General features: G+C 36.3%; 1 protein-coding gene across 2 annotated transcripts in view; it reads left to right on the top strand.

The window, feature by feature from the left end:
* LOC148948728 (lachesin-like) overlaps positions 1–18,010 on the top strand; it is a 165,436-nt gene that overhangs the window by 126,601 nt on the left and 20,825 nt on the right. For both annotated transcript variants that reach the window (XM_089094070.1, XM_089094071.1), the window contains exon 6: positions 8,414–8,542. In XM_089094070.1, coding sequence (XP_088950196.1) covers positions 8,414–8,542 — 129 coding nt within the window. The remainder of the gene's footprint in view (positions 1–8,413; positions 8,543–18,010) is intronic.

The following is an 18,010-nucleotide window of genomic DNA, read 5'->3' on the forward strand; positions in this document are numbered from 1 at the left end:
GTGTGTGTGTGTGTGTGTGTGTGTGTGTGTGTGTGTGTGTGTGTGTGTGTGTGTTGTGTGTGTGTGTGTGTGTGTGTGTGTGTGTGTGTGTGTGTGTGTGTTTGTGTGTGTGTTGTGTGTTTGTGTGTGTGTGTGTGTGTGTGTAATAATAATAATAATAATTTATTTTTAACCCGCTAAGGTAACAAAAGCGGAGTATAAATAAAAGAAAAGAAAAAATACATACAAATCGACTAAATACACAGTAAAGACACTAAATCAATCAAGGAGGCGTACAAACCCATGATGAGCTGGGAGAGCCTTCACTGTATGGGGGAGTTTGTCAGCAAGCTCAACTAGCTTTTCAGTTATATCTGGAAGCCCAAAAACTGAGACAAGGTTACGGTTCCGGTACCACGGAGGCAAATACAGTAGAAAACGCGAGAACCGAAAATAATAAGAACGTAATGACCGGGTATTTTTTCGCCCAAGAATGGGATAAACACCAGAAAGGAACAAAATTGAATGATCAGTAAAAACAGAATACAATTTAGCAAGGGTCTTCCTACTGTATTTCCCCCGATTGGCAACAATATTGGAGTAAGATACTTGGATCTTTTTCTTACAATTCGCCACGGCTTGTTCTCGGAGAGATTTAAGATTTTTAGCAATGTTTATAACCAACCACCGAAAAGAAGAGACACATGGGACAGAAAAAGAAGCGCAATCTAAAGGCGAGTTACAATTACTGTTAAACGAAAGATATTCACATTTAGAAAAATTCAGTGATAGACCAATCTTACTAAGGTTTGTTGCAACTGTAGATACAGAAACAGAAAGACCTTTTCTAGTCCTACTAATTAGAAGTATATCATCAGCATACGCTATGTAAGAAAGATTAATCGCTTGAAAAATACAAGTGGTTGGGATAGAAGATAAAACAGAAGAAATGCAAAGTTTAAAGATAGAAGGGGAAAGGACAGCACCTTGTCTGACACCACGCCGAACCGGAATTTTAGAATCGGAAATAACCCCTTCAGCTTTTATTCGTAGAAAAGAATTGGCATACCAATAACGAAGGAGAGAAACCAGAGAAAGATTAATGCCGTGACTAAAAAGGGAAAACAGAGCTTGTGAGTGGACGACGCTGTCAAAAGCCTTGGAAAGGTCCAAGGCGCAAAAATGGAGTTCATATCCCTTTTTAGTCGCATCGATAAGAAGATTAATTAGAACTCGATGGGCTTGCTGGCACCCTACCCCAGACGAAAAACCAAGCTGATTTTCGCCAAAATGTGCACTCGATATGGACGGAAGAAGAACATATTCAAAAACTTTACTGAGAGTGCATGACACAGTTATTGGCCGATACGACGAGCAATCGCTAGGAGGTTTCCCTCTTTTAAGAATTGATGTTACAGACCCACATAGGAAGCTATCCGGTACCGCAGACGCACACAAGCACATTTGGAAAAGCAACTGCAGGTGTTGAAAAAGAAGTGGGCAATCAACTTTTAAATGGTTGGCAGAAATGCCATCACAATCGAGGGAATTTGATTTCAACCTTTTTACTGCCTGCTGAACCACAGAGAGCTCGACAGGCAAAATCTGAGTTTGGCTCAGCGATACGGGAAGTGCGGCAATGAGAAGTTTCGAAAAAACCGAATGGACATGATAATTCACTGAACTAAAAACTTTACTGTAATAACTATGCCATGCACCGGCACTAATCGGGCTTGTAGCAAAAGAATCATCAAGTTTTTCAGAATTAATTACCTTTTGCCAATCAGATTTACTTAACGGGAAATTCGAAATTTTTGATTTAGTCGAGCGCAGGTAATTTTTATATTCTAATTTTGTCTTTTGCTTTATTTGATGAATAACCCCTTCAGACGGACGACCACAAGAAACCCAAATCCGCAACCAAAACTTTGCTTTATTTTTAATCGATTTCAATTCAGGATCCCACGACCACTCCGGTTTACGCGTGTTTCGCCTGACTCGCTCCTGTGGTACAGCGGTCAATTCAGCTGTTTTAAGGCAAGATACTAATTTTAGATAATAATCATTTAGAGTATTTTTATCATTTGAAGACTTACAACTAAGCTGTAGAAGGTGGAAAGGAACTTGAATTGTAGCAAGTAGCATAGCTAGCGTAGAAATATACAGCGATAAATTTATCTTATTCCAATTTCGACGGAAAACCCATCTTCGTCCTGCTTGTAAAGCATTACGATTAGTACAAATCGGTATTTGAAAAACAAACGAAATCGGTAGGTGATCTAAATCGCAATGATCTTCATGAACAGTTACAGTAGAAACGGGTAGGCCCGGAGAACAAACAACATGATCAATATTACTTTGACTACCGGAATGATGAAGATAAGAATATATACAAGTTTTTTCAACCAGCTTAAACTGCGGCAGCGAATCAAATATCAAATCTGAGCGAATATTCGATGACAGCAGGTCAGCGTTAAAGTCTCCAGCGATCAAAAAACGATAACCTTGATTTGAGACGGATTCCAAAAGTTTCTGTAATACACTGCAAGTCTTAGCGAATCTGTTAAGAGACTGAACCGATTTTCTGTCACAAGGCAAGTAAACATTTACGATCACTAAATCGTTAATCCGCACGGCCAAAATTTTAGGATCACTGTGAAAAAGTACAGGCGAGTAGCAAGCAACACTATTTCGGTTCATTATACAAGCAAGCCCACCCGACGGCCGTCCGAAAGTAGTTCGTGCCGCCGATACTAAAACGACGTGATTAGCACTTCTTTTTAGCAGGTTTGTATTAGCCGACGATAATAAGTGTTCTTGCAAACAGACAATGTCATAGTTACATGCAAGTTCGTCAATAACATGCTCTTTTCTTCTGGTACCATTTATGTTGTACGAGACAGCTGAAAGGGACTGCATCATTTTCGGGCACTACTCGAAACGCGAGACTTGAGCACTGGACATTTCAAACTAAAGGATGTATGATCACCGTTGCAGTTTGCACATTTAGGGCTATTTTGGCAAGGCGTTTCCTTAGTGGCAGTATGATTACCGGCACAACGAGCACATTTATCAACAGGACTGGTGCAATCCTTCATCATGTGATCTGGGGATCGGCATTTGAAGCAGCAACGGGGTACACTGATGAAATCGTACACACGGAATATTTCGTAACCTATTTTCAGGCCGTTCTTGATGGCATTGCCTTTTGCGAATGTATCCGAGAACTCTAGCTTAATTGTTTGTGAAGAGCCGAAACGAGTGGCTTCAGTCACACCAGGGTACGAATTTAGTCCAGCAATGTCAAAATCCTCAGGGATACCTCTAGCAATCCCAAGGTGACGCTTAAGCACAGTTTTAGTGGAAGCACCCGATGCGGCTGCACTAATCGAATTGCAGAAATCCGAAATAACAGATTTCTCAATGTTGACATACAACTTGTCACCTCGTGGGCGGACACTGGAAACTGACTCGTGACCTGACAATTGGTCTAAGAATTCCTTTCGACTTTTGGGGTTGCAAACTGTTTGCGGAAGGTTTGAAACAATCACTGTAGCATGGCTACTCGATAGTGAAGAAGTGTGTGTGTGTGTGTGTGTGTGTGTGTGTGTGTGTGTGTGTGTGTGTGTGTGGGTCGGAGGGAGGGAGGGGTTGGAGGGAGGGGGGTGGACGATTGTGGCACTTTGGGCCGGTGGGGAACGAATGTGGGGAACTTTGGGCCGGAATAAAATATAGGTATGATTTACCTCATGTGCTAAGCTCGCAAGTCATTTAAATGCAGTGTTTACATAATTTTTTTCATGTTTTGATATTGCTCTTTACCGACCTCTGGAGATCCAGGTTCAAAAATATTTAACAAACTGTTAACTATAATAGGGTCTGTATAAATTTTAGTAGAATTAATTTCTTTACCCACTAAGAATATAAAAGAATAACTTACTTCTTGCGTGTAGCTTTCGTCAATATTCCTTTTGTTTGAATGCATCATTATATCTCGAATGCTAATTTTGAACTGAGAAGATAACAAATTGTCGGAGTATTTATATCCGTGTTCAAGGTTAAACATAAGTCAACCACAACTAACAAATTAAATTACAGAAAGAATTTCACAATTTCATACAAAGGAAACGAATCACTACCATGAAAACATCACGCACTTTGAACAGAGATCAGCACGAATTTTCACGGTAGTTGAATCCGGTCATTACACTGTAGTAATACCCTACCTGTCTCGTAAGTTTAATTGTACACAGTAATTTACTACCATCCTCGTACCTTTAATTGTACACAGTAATTTGCTACCACCCTCGTACCTTTAATTGTACCAATACTACTCCTGTCGTGTCATTTGCGCTTTACTGAAAACAAATTACATTGAAAATATTTTTTTTCATATTTACAACCTTCAAAATAACAATAAAAGTGATAAAGCATTGAATCTCTGAGTTTATAGGAATTAGTATCATTATATATTAAATATTCAGTTTGTTTTCATTAGTTCTTATTATTCATCTTGGTCCTTATAGGGATTTATTCTTTTATTGGTCGTCGATGTTTTGAAAAGCAAAAGCACAGTGTTCAAGATAAATGTAGTTTTCAATAAAACGCAAATGAAAAAATAAGTTTAGCGCTTTTACGGTTAGGGGAGGGGAAGGAGGCAGGAACCAAACTGTTGTGTTGTAATTTTGGCTTATTTTTAGGCTCTGTTCATTTGGATGTTATTTATTCTTTAATATTAATTTCTCATCGTTTTGAGTTTGAATTATTATACGAATTTATGTCTGCTGGTCTTAAGTTTAATATGGCTCTTTACTTTTCTTTGTAAAACTTTTTTACCCGATCGTTTTTTTTTTAATTAACATGTGTAAACAAAAACCCTTTGCAATATGAAGAAAATGAAAATATTTTCTGGCTAACAAATTTTGAGAAGCTCTTTCAACACCCCCCCCCCCCACACACACACACACACACACGCACACAGTGGATGTACAGCGATTTGCACCAGGACCATTGGCAGCACCGTTTCGGAGGGAGAAGTAGGCAATCTGCTGTTCGTAATAATTTATGTTCGTTTTAAGTCTGATTTATAAATTCAATTTAATTACTACTCGTTTTAAGATTTATCAATATTAGTGGCATTTATCTTTAAGTTTCATGAGATATCTTTTTTCTGTTCCCTTTGGGCTTCGTTTATTCTTTATTAGCAATTTCTGGTTGTCTTGAGTTTGAATTGTAATAGAAAATTATTTCTAATGGTCTAAAGTTTAATATGGCACTTTAAATTTCTTTGAAAAACTAAGTAGTAAAACTCAGTTTTACTACTGATGACGGTCACTGCATATGTGACCGAAATATCTTGTATTTTTGTGAAATTTATCACTGTTTCAGAATGTTATCACTGTCTATTAAAAGGATTTTATCCCTATTTGAAATTTTATTTATCGTCATGGAAAGGCAGTCTGGTCTCCGAAATTGTCTACGTCATATTTATGAAATACTTCTTTTCAATGTTTTTTTTTTACAATGTGATTATTTTCTGGATAAAGAAATTTTTTGATCTCATTTACTATTCCCCCCCCTCCACACACACACACACTGGAAAATGTAAAACGATATGCATAAGAACTATGTTTAGCACCACATTATGCCTGTGGCAATGGTTTTCCATTGCCTCTGGCAGATTACATTAAGATTCTATTAAGGCTTTTCAAAATTTTTAGTTGAGTGAATATATGAGTATTATGTATCATTTTCATTTTTGAGAATTTTTGCCCCTACAATACTTATACTCATTTTCAAAAGTTAGGCACTGTCTTTCTTACCTGCATTTACTTACAATTCACTACTGTCACTAGTTTGATTGAAAATACGTCAACTTTCATTTCTAATAAGAAATTCATTCCACAAATTCTAAACAGCTATATTTGTAATTAAATTTCAAAAAACTTTACAAAATATAGATTTTAGGAAGAGCGTCTGAATACTTCCAAACCCCTCGCTATGATACTTTAACACACCAGCCTCTTTAAGCAGAAAAAGTAAAACGATTATTCCTTTTTCTACAATTTAGAAGTCCAGCAAAAACAAATATTCTTCTTTCTTATTTTAGCCTCTATGTAATTTATGTGGCAATATTATCGTCTAAAAGAGGTTCCCCAAGCTAGAACATCTGCAAATTATTTATGTTGTTTATTGGACTAGAGAGCAGAGACCTTGCAACTAATTTTTATCCGGCGACAAATGTCCCCAGAAAAGGAAAAATCCCTTGTTTTAGTGTTTCCATCGCTGTATATTGGTTAACTTTACTTAGTATGAAAATAAAATGTTCCTGTGTGATATAGGTGTAGATTAGGAAGTGTATAGAAATTTCTATGGATGAGAAAGTCTGGAATTATCCTTTCCAAATTTGGTTTCAGATTCTCGATCGCAAGGGGGTAAACTGGTATAATATACGCTAGATGTCGGTACTGGACTAGGTTCACGAGAAGTTTAGTCCCAATCTGTTATCTCTCTACACTTTCATCATTGAGTAACTCTACTCCAATTGCCACTAAATTCATATTTTAGCCTTTATCTTAAATCAGCCCCCAACAGCAAGAAAAAAATAGAAATTAGAAAAAATAAAAAGATATAAACAAATACTATAAGATATTCTATAAAATGAAATATGCGCACATTTTTAAATTGAGGCAGAATATTCCAAAACCTCTTCTTTTCTTCATTCTTTTTATTTGTCATACATTATTTGTCCTCGTTAATTTTGCATGTGAGGGGAATTTCCCCCAGGGGAGTTTTCGGCGATGAATTTTTGTGGAGGGTGGGGATGTTTCGAAGCAATTTTCCCGGGGGAATCACCCGGAAACCATAAAAAAAAGAAGAATAGGGACACTAAAAACAACTAGGGGGTACTACTAAAACAAATTATTATTAAATAAAAGATGAATTAACCAATAAATTTGCCAAATCAAATTCTTGAAACAGGAGAGCATTTCATTATGAAAGCTAATCAAATGTAAAGGAGAAACGTGAAGTGTAAAAGAAAATTGCAAAAACTAAACAAAAAACTTTAGTTTGTACGTAAGTTAGTAAGTAGACCTGCAAATACATTGAAAGTTCTTGAAAAGCTAGTATCAGTAATAAACTGAATGTGGGCTTTAAACCCAAAAAAGTGAAGGTGCAAATCCTTGGTATATGGTAAGAATGTAAGAAATGGAACGAGCTATTCGGAAACCAAGGAATAAAAGATATTTAAAACAGGTGAAGAACCAAAATTCACCATATATCTTACTTTAGATGATTAGTAAGTGTCCGCAACACCTAGCCAATCACTAGTCTGAAAGCAATCATTTGACCTTATAGAACGGGTAATTAAAGCAATAATTTTGCCTGAACATTTGCAGTCAGTCAGACACTGTGGCTGGTGGGGGGGTGGAGTTGGAATTGTCAGGATAATTTTTTTTGAGAGGGGGATAAAAGGACCTACTATTTGGTGTTTTCAGGAAAAGGACAATTTTTTTCTTCTTCCGGTCCACATAAAAGAGCAGATGCTACAGTTATTTTTCTTTTTTATGCCTTTCGTCTGACAGACTCATTGGCCAGTGAAAAATAAACTGAAAGATAAAATGATTATTCCGTAATTTGAATTAACTTATTTAACTTTCTTATTGTTGTACAAGATTTATTTTTGTTTCATTATTTCTCTAGGATTTGGCTTATACCATCACTCCTATCAATTGATTGCACGTTTTCAAATAAAATTTGGAAGTGTGAAAAATCAAAACGTGTTATGTAATATTGAGCTAAGGCCTTTCTTATCGACCACTAGCTTCAAAATTGCCAAAAGTGCCCATTTTGTCCCTTAGTCTGAGAAATAAGTTGTTCTTTAGAAATGAGTTGTTCTTTACAGGCGAAGCAGGATTTGTTTTAGGGGGGGGGGGTGATTAGGATAGTGTATTATTGTATGCGTAATTTTTTATAAATGAATCTCATCCTATCTTAAATATTTTCAAATATCTTATTTTCGGACACCTAACTATTATTATAGCCATTTCAGAACGCTGAATTTAATCACTCGAACCTGCAGGAAATTTTCAAATTCCCCCTGGCTTCCTCTACACTTGGACCATTGCTTTATGACATACCTATGACAGGGAATTTGAGAATTACGTTACCTCTAGTTTTAATAAATATAATTATCTATGTGTATTTTATTGCAAATGTTTGGTATCTTGGATTTAAAAATAAATGTTTGATTGTAGGCTACAGGCATTTTTAAAACGCAAGTTTTCTATGCCAGTTTAAAAATCTAGGACAATTTACATGTTTATATCATAGTTTTTCGTTAAAATTTAAAAAAAAAAAAAAAAAAAAATCAAAATCATGAAATATAGTTCTCACTGACAGGTGTTGATTCGGTTAATCTTGTTATTTTTAGCCCTCATATTTGATGGGGAAGTTCTTCAGATGCACAAAGTGACAAGAACAGACATGGGATCATATTTTTGCATTGCGAGCAATGGGTATCCCCCGTCCGTAAGCAGAAGGGTCGTTTTAACTGTACATTGTAAGTACATTTTGACCCTTTTATTATTTTAAGAAATGGGAATTTTCATTGAGTGAAAATAAGAAAGAACTATTCCAAGACGTTTCTATGTTTTAGCCCCCACCCCTCTATCCTCAGGAGCCAATGAATATCTGAAGGGAAAGCAAATCAGTTCGGAAGTTTTGACGTTTTCATTCAAAATGGATCTGATGGTTGTTCTACTTTTCATGGAAATCGGATTAAGTGGCTGTTTAATAAGACTTTCATGGTTGGAAATGTAGGCCAAATTAGAACGTTGGATGCTGTTTTCAAGTTCCTATTCCCTCTTTTTCTTGCTCTTTGGACTTGCAACATTCTTAAAGACATATTTACTGATGGTATGTATGTAATGTGTAGTGAATCTCTTAGCAATTGCTTTTCTCTTAACTGTGGTCTTCTTTTCGTAGATTAAAAACTTTGGTAACACGGTTCCAAAAATTTAAGCCAAATCCAAGCCAATGTACATGTTTTTCCAATTCTTCCTAGATATTATTTTGTAGAAACTTTCAAGACTTACAAAGAAGAAAGCAGTAAAAACGGCCTTGAGAGACAGTTGAAAACCGACACCAGTAGAAAGGAAGACGTGCATGATAGAACTATCGATACGCGTGAGACCAAATCTCTTCCTCATTTTCACAATTTTTTTTTAGCTAAAGTGAATACAAATGCCCTATTGCCAATGATAACATGTGTAATCAGATGGAATGACCCGTCAAAATAAGATTTGACGGGGCATAAGATGTTTTAACCCAAATGAGCACACATATCCCTCCCTTATTTTATTCTATGTATTTTTCTTTTCTTTTTTACTAAGCTTTGTGCTAACATACTTTTTATGAGTAAACTATGAAATGTCCATTTAGTCCAACCACAAATCTTAGCAGAAATCTTAATTTATTTTATGCCTAACCTTAGAATTCCACTTTTTTTTAGCCAGAAACACTTGATTACCCCAAAGTAAACGCGGGGATACAGGAGAGTGGAGGAGAGAAGGACCGTTAGAAAAGAACTTTGTAAGTCAGAATAGTCTAAGAGAATTTGAAAGATGTCCAAAATATCAGAAAAGGACCGTACTAACAAGACAGTAAAGGAAGGTGAAAGACGGCAAAAAAGTGTTTGTGAGCCAAAAAAGGGTAGAAGATGCCAAGAACGTCTGAAAAAGATTAGACGAAGCCTTAATACAGTAAATAAAGTTAGAAGCCAGTAAACGAAGTAAGAGTAGGACTAAGGAGAGTAGGAGAGAGCAGGATCATCAGAAAAGGACAATGAAATTTATAATAGTCTAAGGAAAGTTGGCAGACACCAAAACACCGGAAAAAGACTAGACGGAGTAATCAGACAATAAAGGAAGGTGAAATTCAGCAACAGAACTCGCATGGGGCAAAAGAAAGTTAGAGGAGATCAAGAACTTTGGAAAAAGACTGGGCCAATTCTTAGGCAGTAAAGGAAGTTAGAAGCTAGCAAAAGAACGGGAGTTGAAGAGGGCGGAGGAGAGCATTTAATTATACCAGTGGGGATAGGGATATAAACACTTACTGACTATTAATTAACGAAATCATAGATGCTAGAAGATAAACTTTCCCTGGTAAATTCTTGCAGATGGCTAATTGCTACCCAATTATTACTAAATATCAAGTTTCTTTAACTATAGCTTTTCCATTTCATGTTTTTTTTTTTAATTAAACAATTTTCACTTTTTCAAGTTTTAATAGCAGAAAACCATTTTAATGTAAAAAAAATCTAGTATACTAAAATTTAAGGCTTTAAATATCATGTTTTCTCAAGTAAAGGCTTTCTACTTTATTGTAAAAAAGTCTGGAAGAATAGGAAGATAAGTTTGCAAACCATGATTAGAATATTAGAAGCTACAATGATGACAGTGGTCAGATATGACTCTGAAGCATGGACGCTCCGAAAAGCAGATGAAGATTTGGTAGATGTTTTCCAGAGAAATTGCTTAAGGATTGTTCTGGGTACCCGGCTGACTGACCGTATCTCAAACAATGGGCTGTACGAAAAATATGGTTCAATGCCACTCTTTAGGACAATAATGAAGGAAAGGTTGAGATGGTTGGGGCAAGTGGCGCAGATGTAGGATGATAGATTGCCGAAGATTGTTCTTTTCGGCCAACCATCTAAGGTTAAACGGAAAGCAGGTCGTCCCCGTCTGGGGTGGGAGGACGTCATAAAGAAAGATTTAAAGGAAATGGGAACTTCGTGGGCGGGTGTAAAAAGAAAGGCTTTGAATAGATTGGGATGGAGGAGGAGCGTGCGTAGCTATGTTGGCCTCAGGCGGCTTGGTGCTGCGGTGAGTTGTTAGTAGTAGTAGTAGTAGTTTTCCTTTTAACGATCTAAGGATCTTATTTTTCAAATTTCAATAGCAAAACCCTTTTAATGTCAAAAAATTCCAGATTTATGGTAAAATTTACCTTTTTAATGTCACATTTTTCAATTAAGATCTATATATTAGCCACCATGCGCGAGAAAAACCTTAGAATTTGCACTTTTTACCCCAAAAAGTAATAATTATCCAACTTTCACTCCCGACTTTCAATTTATCACATTTTTAGAATTAATGTCCACTCTTACACGTTTTAGTTTTCTCCGAAAACATCTAGATTTCTTCCTTTCTAATTAATTTTAACTCTAGTCTTCTAACTTTTCAATCTTGACTTCGAACTTTTCACATTTTCGGAATTTGTGTAAACTCATGCACGTTTTCCTTTCCCTCAAAAATTTCTAAAATCTTTCCTTTTTTATGGATTTTAACCCTAATTTTCCAGTTTCTTTTTACTTTTGGATTTGAATTTTGAATATATTTGGGATTTTACGCACACACCTTTATTTTTGTCTCCCCTGAAGTTTTCTAAATGCCTTCTTTTTTTCAATCTTAATTTTTCTCCATTTTTCCACTCCGTACTTCGTTTTTTTTTAGATTTTCATGGATATGCCTTAACCCCTACTACGCTATACTCGTCTCCTATTTATTTGACATTCTTCTTTCATCTATCTTTTCTAAATAGTTTACCCTTGTGAAGAAGACAAAATAGGTACACATACTTTCCCCAAAACTGTTAAGACGCCTCTGCAACCTTCTTTACCTGTTAAGTCCAATATACGATTCGCTATCGTTATTTTCATATATAAATCCCTGCTTACACTTCAATTCATTTTTCTTTTAAATTTTAGTGTCCATACCCTGAATTTTAAGGAAAATCCTCACTACTCGGTCCCACATAGCAAACTAAGCAACGCTTATCTCAAACACACACAAATCTTTCAAAGCTCATTACAACGAAATTCTAGGCTCTCTGGTTAATGCAGGGAACTTGATAGTAGAAAAAGAAAGCTACAAGGAATGAAACCTCCTTTTTAGCCAATTTCTTGCTTTCCATACCATCCCACCAAAGATAAAGATTGGAAAATTTCGATATTTTTCAGTTTCAGCATTACAATTGTACATTCAACATATGAGTTCTGGATAAAAGGGAGAAGCTTTCTGGAATATCCAACAAAGCTATAAGGAATGAAGGTTCCGTACTAGCCAATTTGCCTAATCAATTGAATGATGACATTTTCAGTGAAGTAGAAGAAGATCTGCCCAAGAAAATAAGAATTAAGAACCTAAAAGATTTATCAGGGAAAGAAAATACTATCAATCAAAGCGAGCCAGTAGTGACCCAGTCTATAACTGTCACTAGTGGGCAAAATGAAATATCCGTGCAAGAACACGCTTTTGAATTATCAAATAACCTGAAAAAAGCTATTCCATTGCTAACAAACTCCAAAATTCCGGGAAAGAGACTTTGGCGACAGAAACGAGCATTAGACATAAATTTGCAAAATATGCAGTAAACCATTTTCTCACGTTTCTAACTTATCACCCATAAGAGAGTTCATATTGCCAAAAAGCTTATACGTATAAGATATACCATACAGGGTTTGTCCGGAAAGTTATAGGACTAATTTTTTCGCCATGACTGTACTTCGGGGCGTGCACGCTCCGACTGGATTCGGTAGAAGGCTTTCCTAGCTAACAAACGAGTTGCTGGTCATTTTTCCCCAAGCACCAGGAGAGCCAGGACAGGCATTTTTGCGTGACGTGTTTTCTGTGAGTGGTGCAAGCCGAAAATACACCGTCCGTTAGAGCAGAGGTACGCGAGTAAATTCTGTGAAACTCGGTAAATCTGCGGCAGAGACATTTGATAAGATCAAGCTGGCTTATCAAGATGTTATTTTAGCAAGAAGTGGTGTTTAGGTGGAACCAGGCCGTTTTGGAGAGCCGGGAAGAGGTCGTCGATGAAGACCGTGCTGGAAGACCTTCGAATTCGACAAAACACTGACTCGTGTGCGCAAAGTTTTGAGCTCAGACCGTCAACTAAGTATTCGTTTAATTGCCCAAAAGTTAAATTTACCAAAATCTGTCGTTCATGACATTTTGACGGTACATTTGAACATGAGCAAGGTGTGCGCGAAGATGGTCCCAAAAGTGCTCACTGACGGCCAGAAATTGCAGCGAGTGGAAGTGTGCCAAGAAAATTTGAAAATGTATGAAAGTGACCCCAATTTTTGCAAAGCGTAATCACAGGTGACGAGTGCTGGATCTTGAGTATGATCCCGAGACAAAGAGGCAATCTTCCGAGTGGCACACGTCGGCGTCTCCTCACCCAAAAAGGGAAGAATGAGCAAATCCAAAGTGAAAACGAGATTCATTGTCTTTTTTAACATCAAAGGCATCGTCCACCACGAATTTGTTCCTCCTTCACAAACCGTCAACGCCAAGTTTTATGTGGAAGTGCTGAAGAAAATCAAACAAAGGGTCAATCGGGTCTGACAAGACATCGCAGTCAACTAGAAGTTGCACCAGGAAAACGCCCTGGCTCACACCGCCTTTTTCGTGAACAGCTACCTGACCAAGGCTGGCATCCCAACGCTTCCGCAGCCACCCTACAGCCTAGATGTGGCCGCAGGACTTTTTTTTGTTACCTCGCCTGAAAAGGCTGATGAAAGGCAAGTATTTTGAGGCGAAAGAGGGGATCCAAGCAGCATGCACCGTGATTCTCAAGGCTATTCAGGAGAATGCATACCGTGACGCCTTCCGAGCTTGGAAATCGCGCTGGCAGCGCTGCATTGACGCACAAGGAACCTATTCTGAAAGTTTTTAAAGAATTGTAAAGATTGGCTCAATAAATGTTTTTAAATCAGCTCAGGACAAACCCCGTAGAACTTTTTTTTCACAGCATTGTAATTTATCCACCCATATGGAGCTAGAGCATCGCTAAAGCTAGGTAGGTAGATATAGATAGCTAGGAAGGCCTAAGAGGACCTATCTAGATAGTTAGAGCTAGGTATTCTAGTGATGATTATCTGTGTTTCCTCTCTAAGAGCTAATGAAAAGTTTGCTATTGAATTAACCTAACTCCTATGTAGCTAGATCTAGGTAAGTAGAATTAGGTAGGTAGACCTCGGTAGCTAGCTAGACCTAGGTAGGTAGATACGTAGGGGGGTGAGTTTTCAGTTTTTTCAGTTTCTGTTTGAGGAATCTGTTGTTTTTTTCAGTTTTAGGTCGTGTTTTCGAAAAAAAAAATTTTTTTTTTAAAAGGTTTTTCAAAAACTTTTAAAAATTTTTGTTCGCTTAATTCGGAAATTTTAAAGCTTTTTGTTCATGTGTTTCCAACTTTTTCCACTTTTTGTTCCCGTTTTTCCGACATTTAAAAATTCTTTTCACTTTTTTCCGACTTTTCAAGTTTTTGTTCGCGTGTATTCCTGTTAGGCATAAAGTTTTAAATTGAATTGCAGGTAACTAGAGCTAACTAGGCCAAGAAATTCAACAAAACGGGAACTCTGAGGGTATTAGGCCTGCCCGTCGTCCATAGAAACTTTTGACGTCTTTTTCAAAGGGATATAGAAATGTTTGCAGGGAAAAAGAATTTAGACTTTGTGATTAGACTTAGTTTTAAGGATTTTATATACAATTTAAGGACTTAGCTCTTAGACTTAGCTCTTAAGGATTTAATATTAATGTACAATTATATAATTCCAGGTTTGTTTCACTTTTTAATGTTGTAATTATAAAAAGAAAATGCTGAATATATCTTTTGTATTCAAGAAACCATAAATAAATGTATAGCCCTTTGAACGTGTATGGGACAATATTCCTATTTATAGTTATCTTAATATTATTAATTTTAACTTTGACTTAATTATTCGTTTTAGTTTCTGTTTGTTTTCAGATTTATTCATTTATCTATAGCATTATATAGTTTCATCACATTCATTTTTTTAGGGGAAATGGAATAACTGAAATTTAAAATACATAGGCCTACATAAGGACCTTGCTTTAAAAAGATGCTAGGGAAATAATTATAAACCATATTTGTTATAATCTAATAGAAAAGGTCGTAGCTTACATTACTTTTCGTTCTAAAAAAGTCTTTTCGTTCTTTCGTTCTAAATGCAAGTCAGATCAGTAAACAGCCAATAGTTCTATCTCAGTGGGAAAGAAGTTTTGGCGTTAAGTTGTATCTTTTGTTTTTTTCAGACACTTTTCTGGATCAGCGTGGTTTTCTTCAAAAAGATAGACTTTTTTTCATTTTATGTATAACCTACACATTTTTTCTTTCCCTTTTTTTGAAAGTTGAGGACAAATCGCAGAAGTCATAGCCGAAATATCCCTTTTTTCTTTCGTCTTTTTTTTGGCTAAAAATTTACATTTTTCGTTTCCCTATTATTATTTTCTTTGCATTCTTCGTTTCTTTTTGTCGAAATTTGTGACTTACAAAAAGCTCTTGGTTTAATAAACTGTAACACATTCATAGACATATCTTTAAATCAAAATCTTGTTCAATTATATTTAATTAGAATCCTTTTATTTTTATTATCTCACCTAAATACCTCAATATTTATTTTGATGCTCTTTTTCTGTACAATGACGTCCTTTAGAGAACATCGTTAGCTCCACTTATTTTCCTATGGTAATGATGATGGTATTGACCTTGCGGATAGTTGGAATTTATAAAAAGTAGTCAAACGCACATTCTCAAAGGAAAATTTTATATAACTGTTACAATCGGCATGATGGTTAATTCGTGAAAGCTATTAAATAAAAACCAAAAAACTAGTTTTCCAACTAAAAATAAGGAGCTATGTTAAAATTAAAACGAACATGAATCATTCCGTATATGAAGATGATGCCCCCTGATCATTTCTCCCCTCTTTACGCTAAAGTTTTATCTGTTCGTTTTAAGCTTTAATGTTGCTCCCTGCGTTTAGTTGAAAAAACTTGTTCGTTTTCTTTTAAAATTTAATCTTCGAATATTTTTAAAATCATGCTTAGGTCTAACAAATATATAATATGGGCCTCCAGCCCCATAGCCCCCTCCATTTCTTGCTGTTAAATTGGATATATCAATTATTAAAAATCGATTGGTATCATCCCGCCTTTTCAATTTTTCTGCTTAAGCATCAAAATGTTAGATTGTAGTTAAATCCTAGACAAAATTTGAATATTCAGTCTAAATTTTCGATGAACAGTAGTTTGTTGAAGCAGTTCCTAATAGGTTTTCAGATGGACAAGGAGGGGTATTATTGTTTATATGGATAGAAATTATGCTTGACTTCTCATCTTAGGCTACACCTGGCTGATGTCATTGTGACATCTACAATAGAGCTCTCTAACATTTAAATACATTGTGTACATATGTTTAAATACATTGAAACATTATATATAAGAAGGAATAAATATTACCATCTAAAATCACTGAAAACGAAGCTCCTGGTAGCAATTGCCGACCCCCACCCCCTAAGAAAGCTACTGCCGAAGCTTATGATGTCTGCCTCCACCTTTTGCACATGTATGCCGGTAGGCTTGTGAATGCAATATTTCCTGCTACATAAAAAAGATGATCGCAGTGAGGGTGGCATTATTACCATCCCATGTCCCCCAGGGCCAATAAGAAAAGGTGCTGACCAAAAATGTTCCCGGGTATCAAGAGAGACTAGGCATCAATTTCTACCTCCCCTTCCTCCTTCTCGTAAACTTATTTTATATTTATCTGAAGGCTCATTGAGAGTTAGGATATTTATGCATTAAAATACACTGTTTGAGGCGTCTGCCCCACTTCCTCCTACAAAATGACACACCTTCCCTATTTCATAATTAAATAAAAAAGAATACAAGTGTTTTTTTTAACTGAAATTAAGGAGCGACATTAAAACTTAAAACGAACAGAAATTATTCCGTATATGAAAGGGGCTGTCCCCTCCTCAATGCCTCGCTCTTTACACTAGAGTTTTTTATTGTTTAAAAAAATAAAGTTGTGAGACATAGTCAAACTTCAGAGTAAAGAGCGAGGCATTGAGGAGGGCCAGCCCCTTTCATATACGGAATAATTTCTGTTCGATTTAAGTTTTAATGTCGCTCCTTACTTTCAGTTAAAAAAAAACTTGTTTTTTTAAATTTCTGAACGTTTTTGAATTAATGTAGATTTGGATTTTGGCTCACCATAAACGAATAATCGAAACAAAATTTGCTTAATAATTTTACTTTTTTTTGTTAAATGGCTTTCTCGAAAGTTGTTTAATTTTATTTACGAACGAACGTTTCTATTAGTAGTAAATATACGTAACTAACGAATTAACTTACGTAACGAACTTTTGTATTCATATATTTTCATTACGTATATTAGGGGGTTTGCCCTCTAGTCAATACCTTGCTCTTTACGCTAAAGTTCAAATTCCGTTCCAATTCTTTAAGAGTGACCCCTTAATCACAAGCGCCGTTGATTAGAATAAATAGCTCTTATGAAAGTACTAAAAAAAACTTTAGCGTAAAGAGCGAGGTATTGACTAGGGGGGGGGGGGCGAACCGAATCATATACGTAAAAGTTTCTGTTCTTTTTAAGTTTTGCTGTTCCTCCTTACTTTCAGTTGAAAAACTTGTTGTTTTTTTTAATTGATTTCTGGTCGGTTTTATAAATAATGCTGGGAAATCCGGCGCCCCCTTCATAGCAATGTCGCTTCCCCCATGAAAACTTCCTACTTGGAAATGTCCTACCACGTAACCACCGCCCAACACCCCCCCCCCCCCCGCTACCAGAAAAAATCCCCAGTGAAAACGTCTGTATACTTCCCAATAACCAATACCATATGTAAACATTGGTCAAAGTTCATAACTTGCAGCCCTTCCCCCAGGGACTGAGGGAGATTAATCATCTTCAAATATATAGGTATTATGTTTTTTGACTATGCTGAACAAAATAGATATCTCAAAATCTTGGGGATTTTGGGGAAAAATGAGCGAGGGGGGGGGGCTAGTTGCCCTACATTTGTTTGACCACTTAAAAAGGGCGCTAGAACTTTTAATTTCCGTTCGAAAGAGCCCTCATGCGATATTCTAGGACCACTGGGTTTATACTATCACCCCTGGGAAAAAAAAAAAAAAAAAAAAAA

Source organism: Artemia sp. Qi Xiang Cuo, chromosome 9 (assembly GCF_049724085.1).
Source record: "Artemia sp. Qi Xiang Cuo chromosome 9, ASM4972408v1, whole genome shotgun sequence".
Taxonomy (NCBI): Eukaryota; Metazoa; Arthropoda; class Branchiopoda; order Anostraca; family Artemiidae; genus Artemia; species Artemia sp. Qi Xiang Cuo.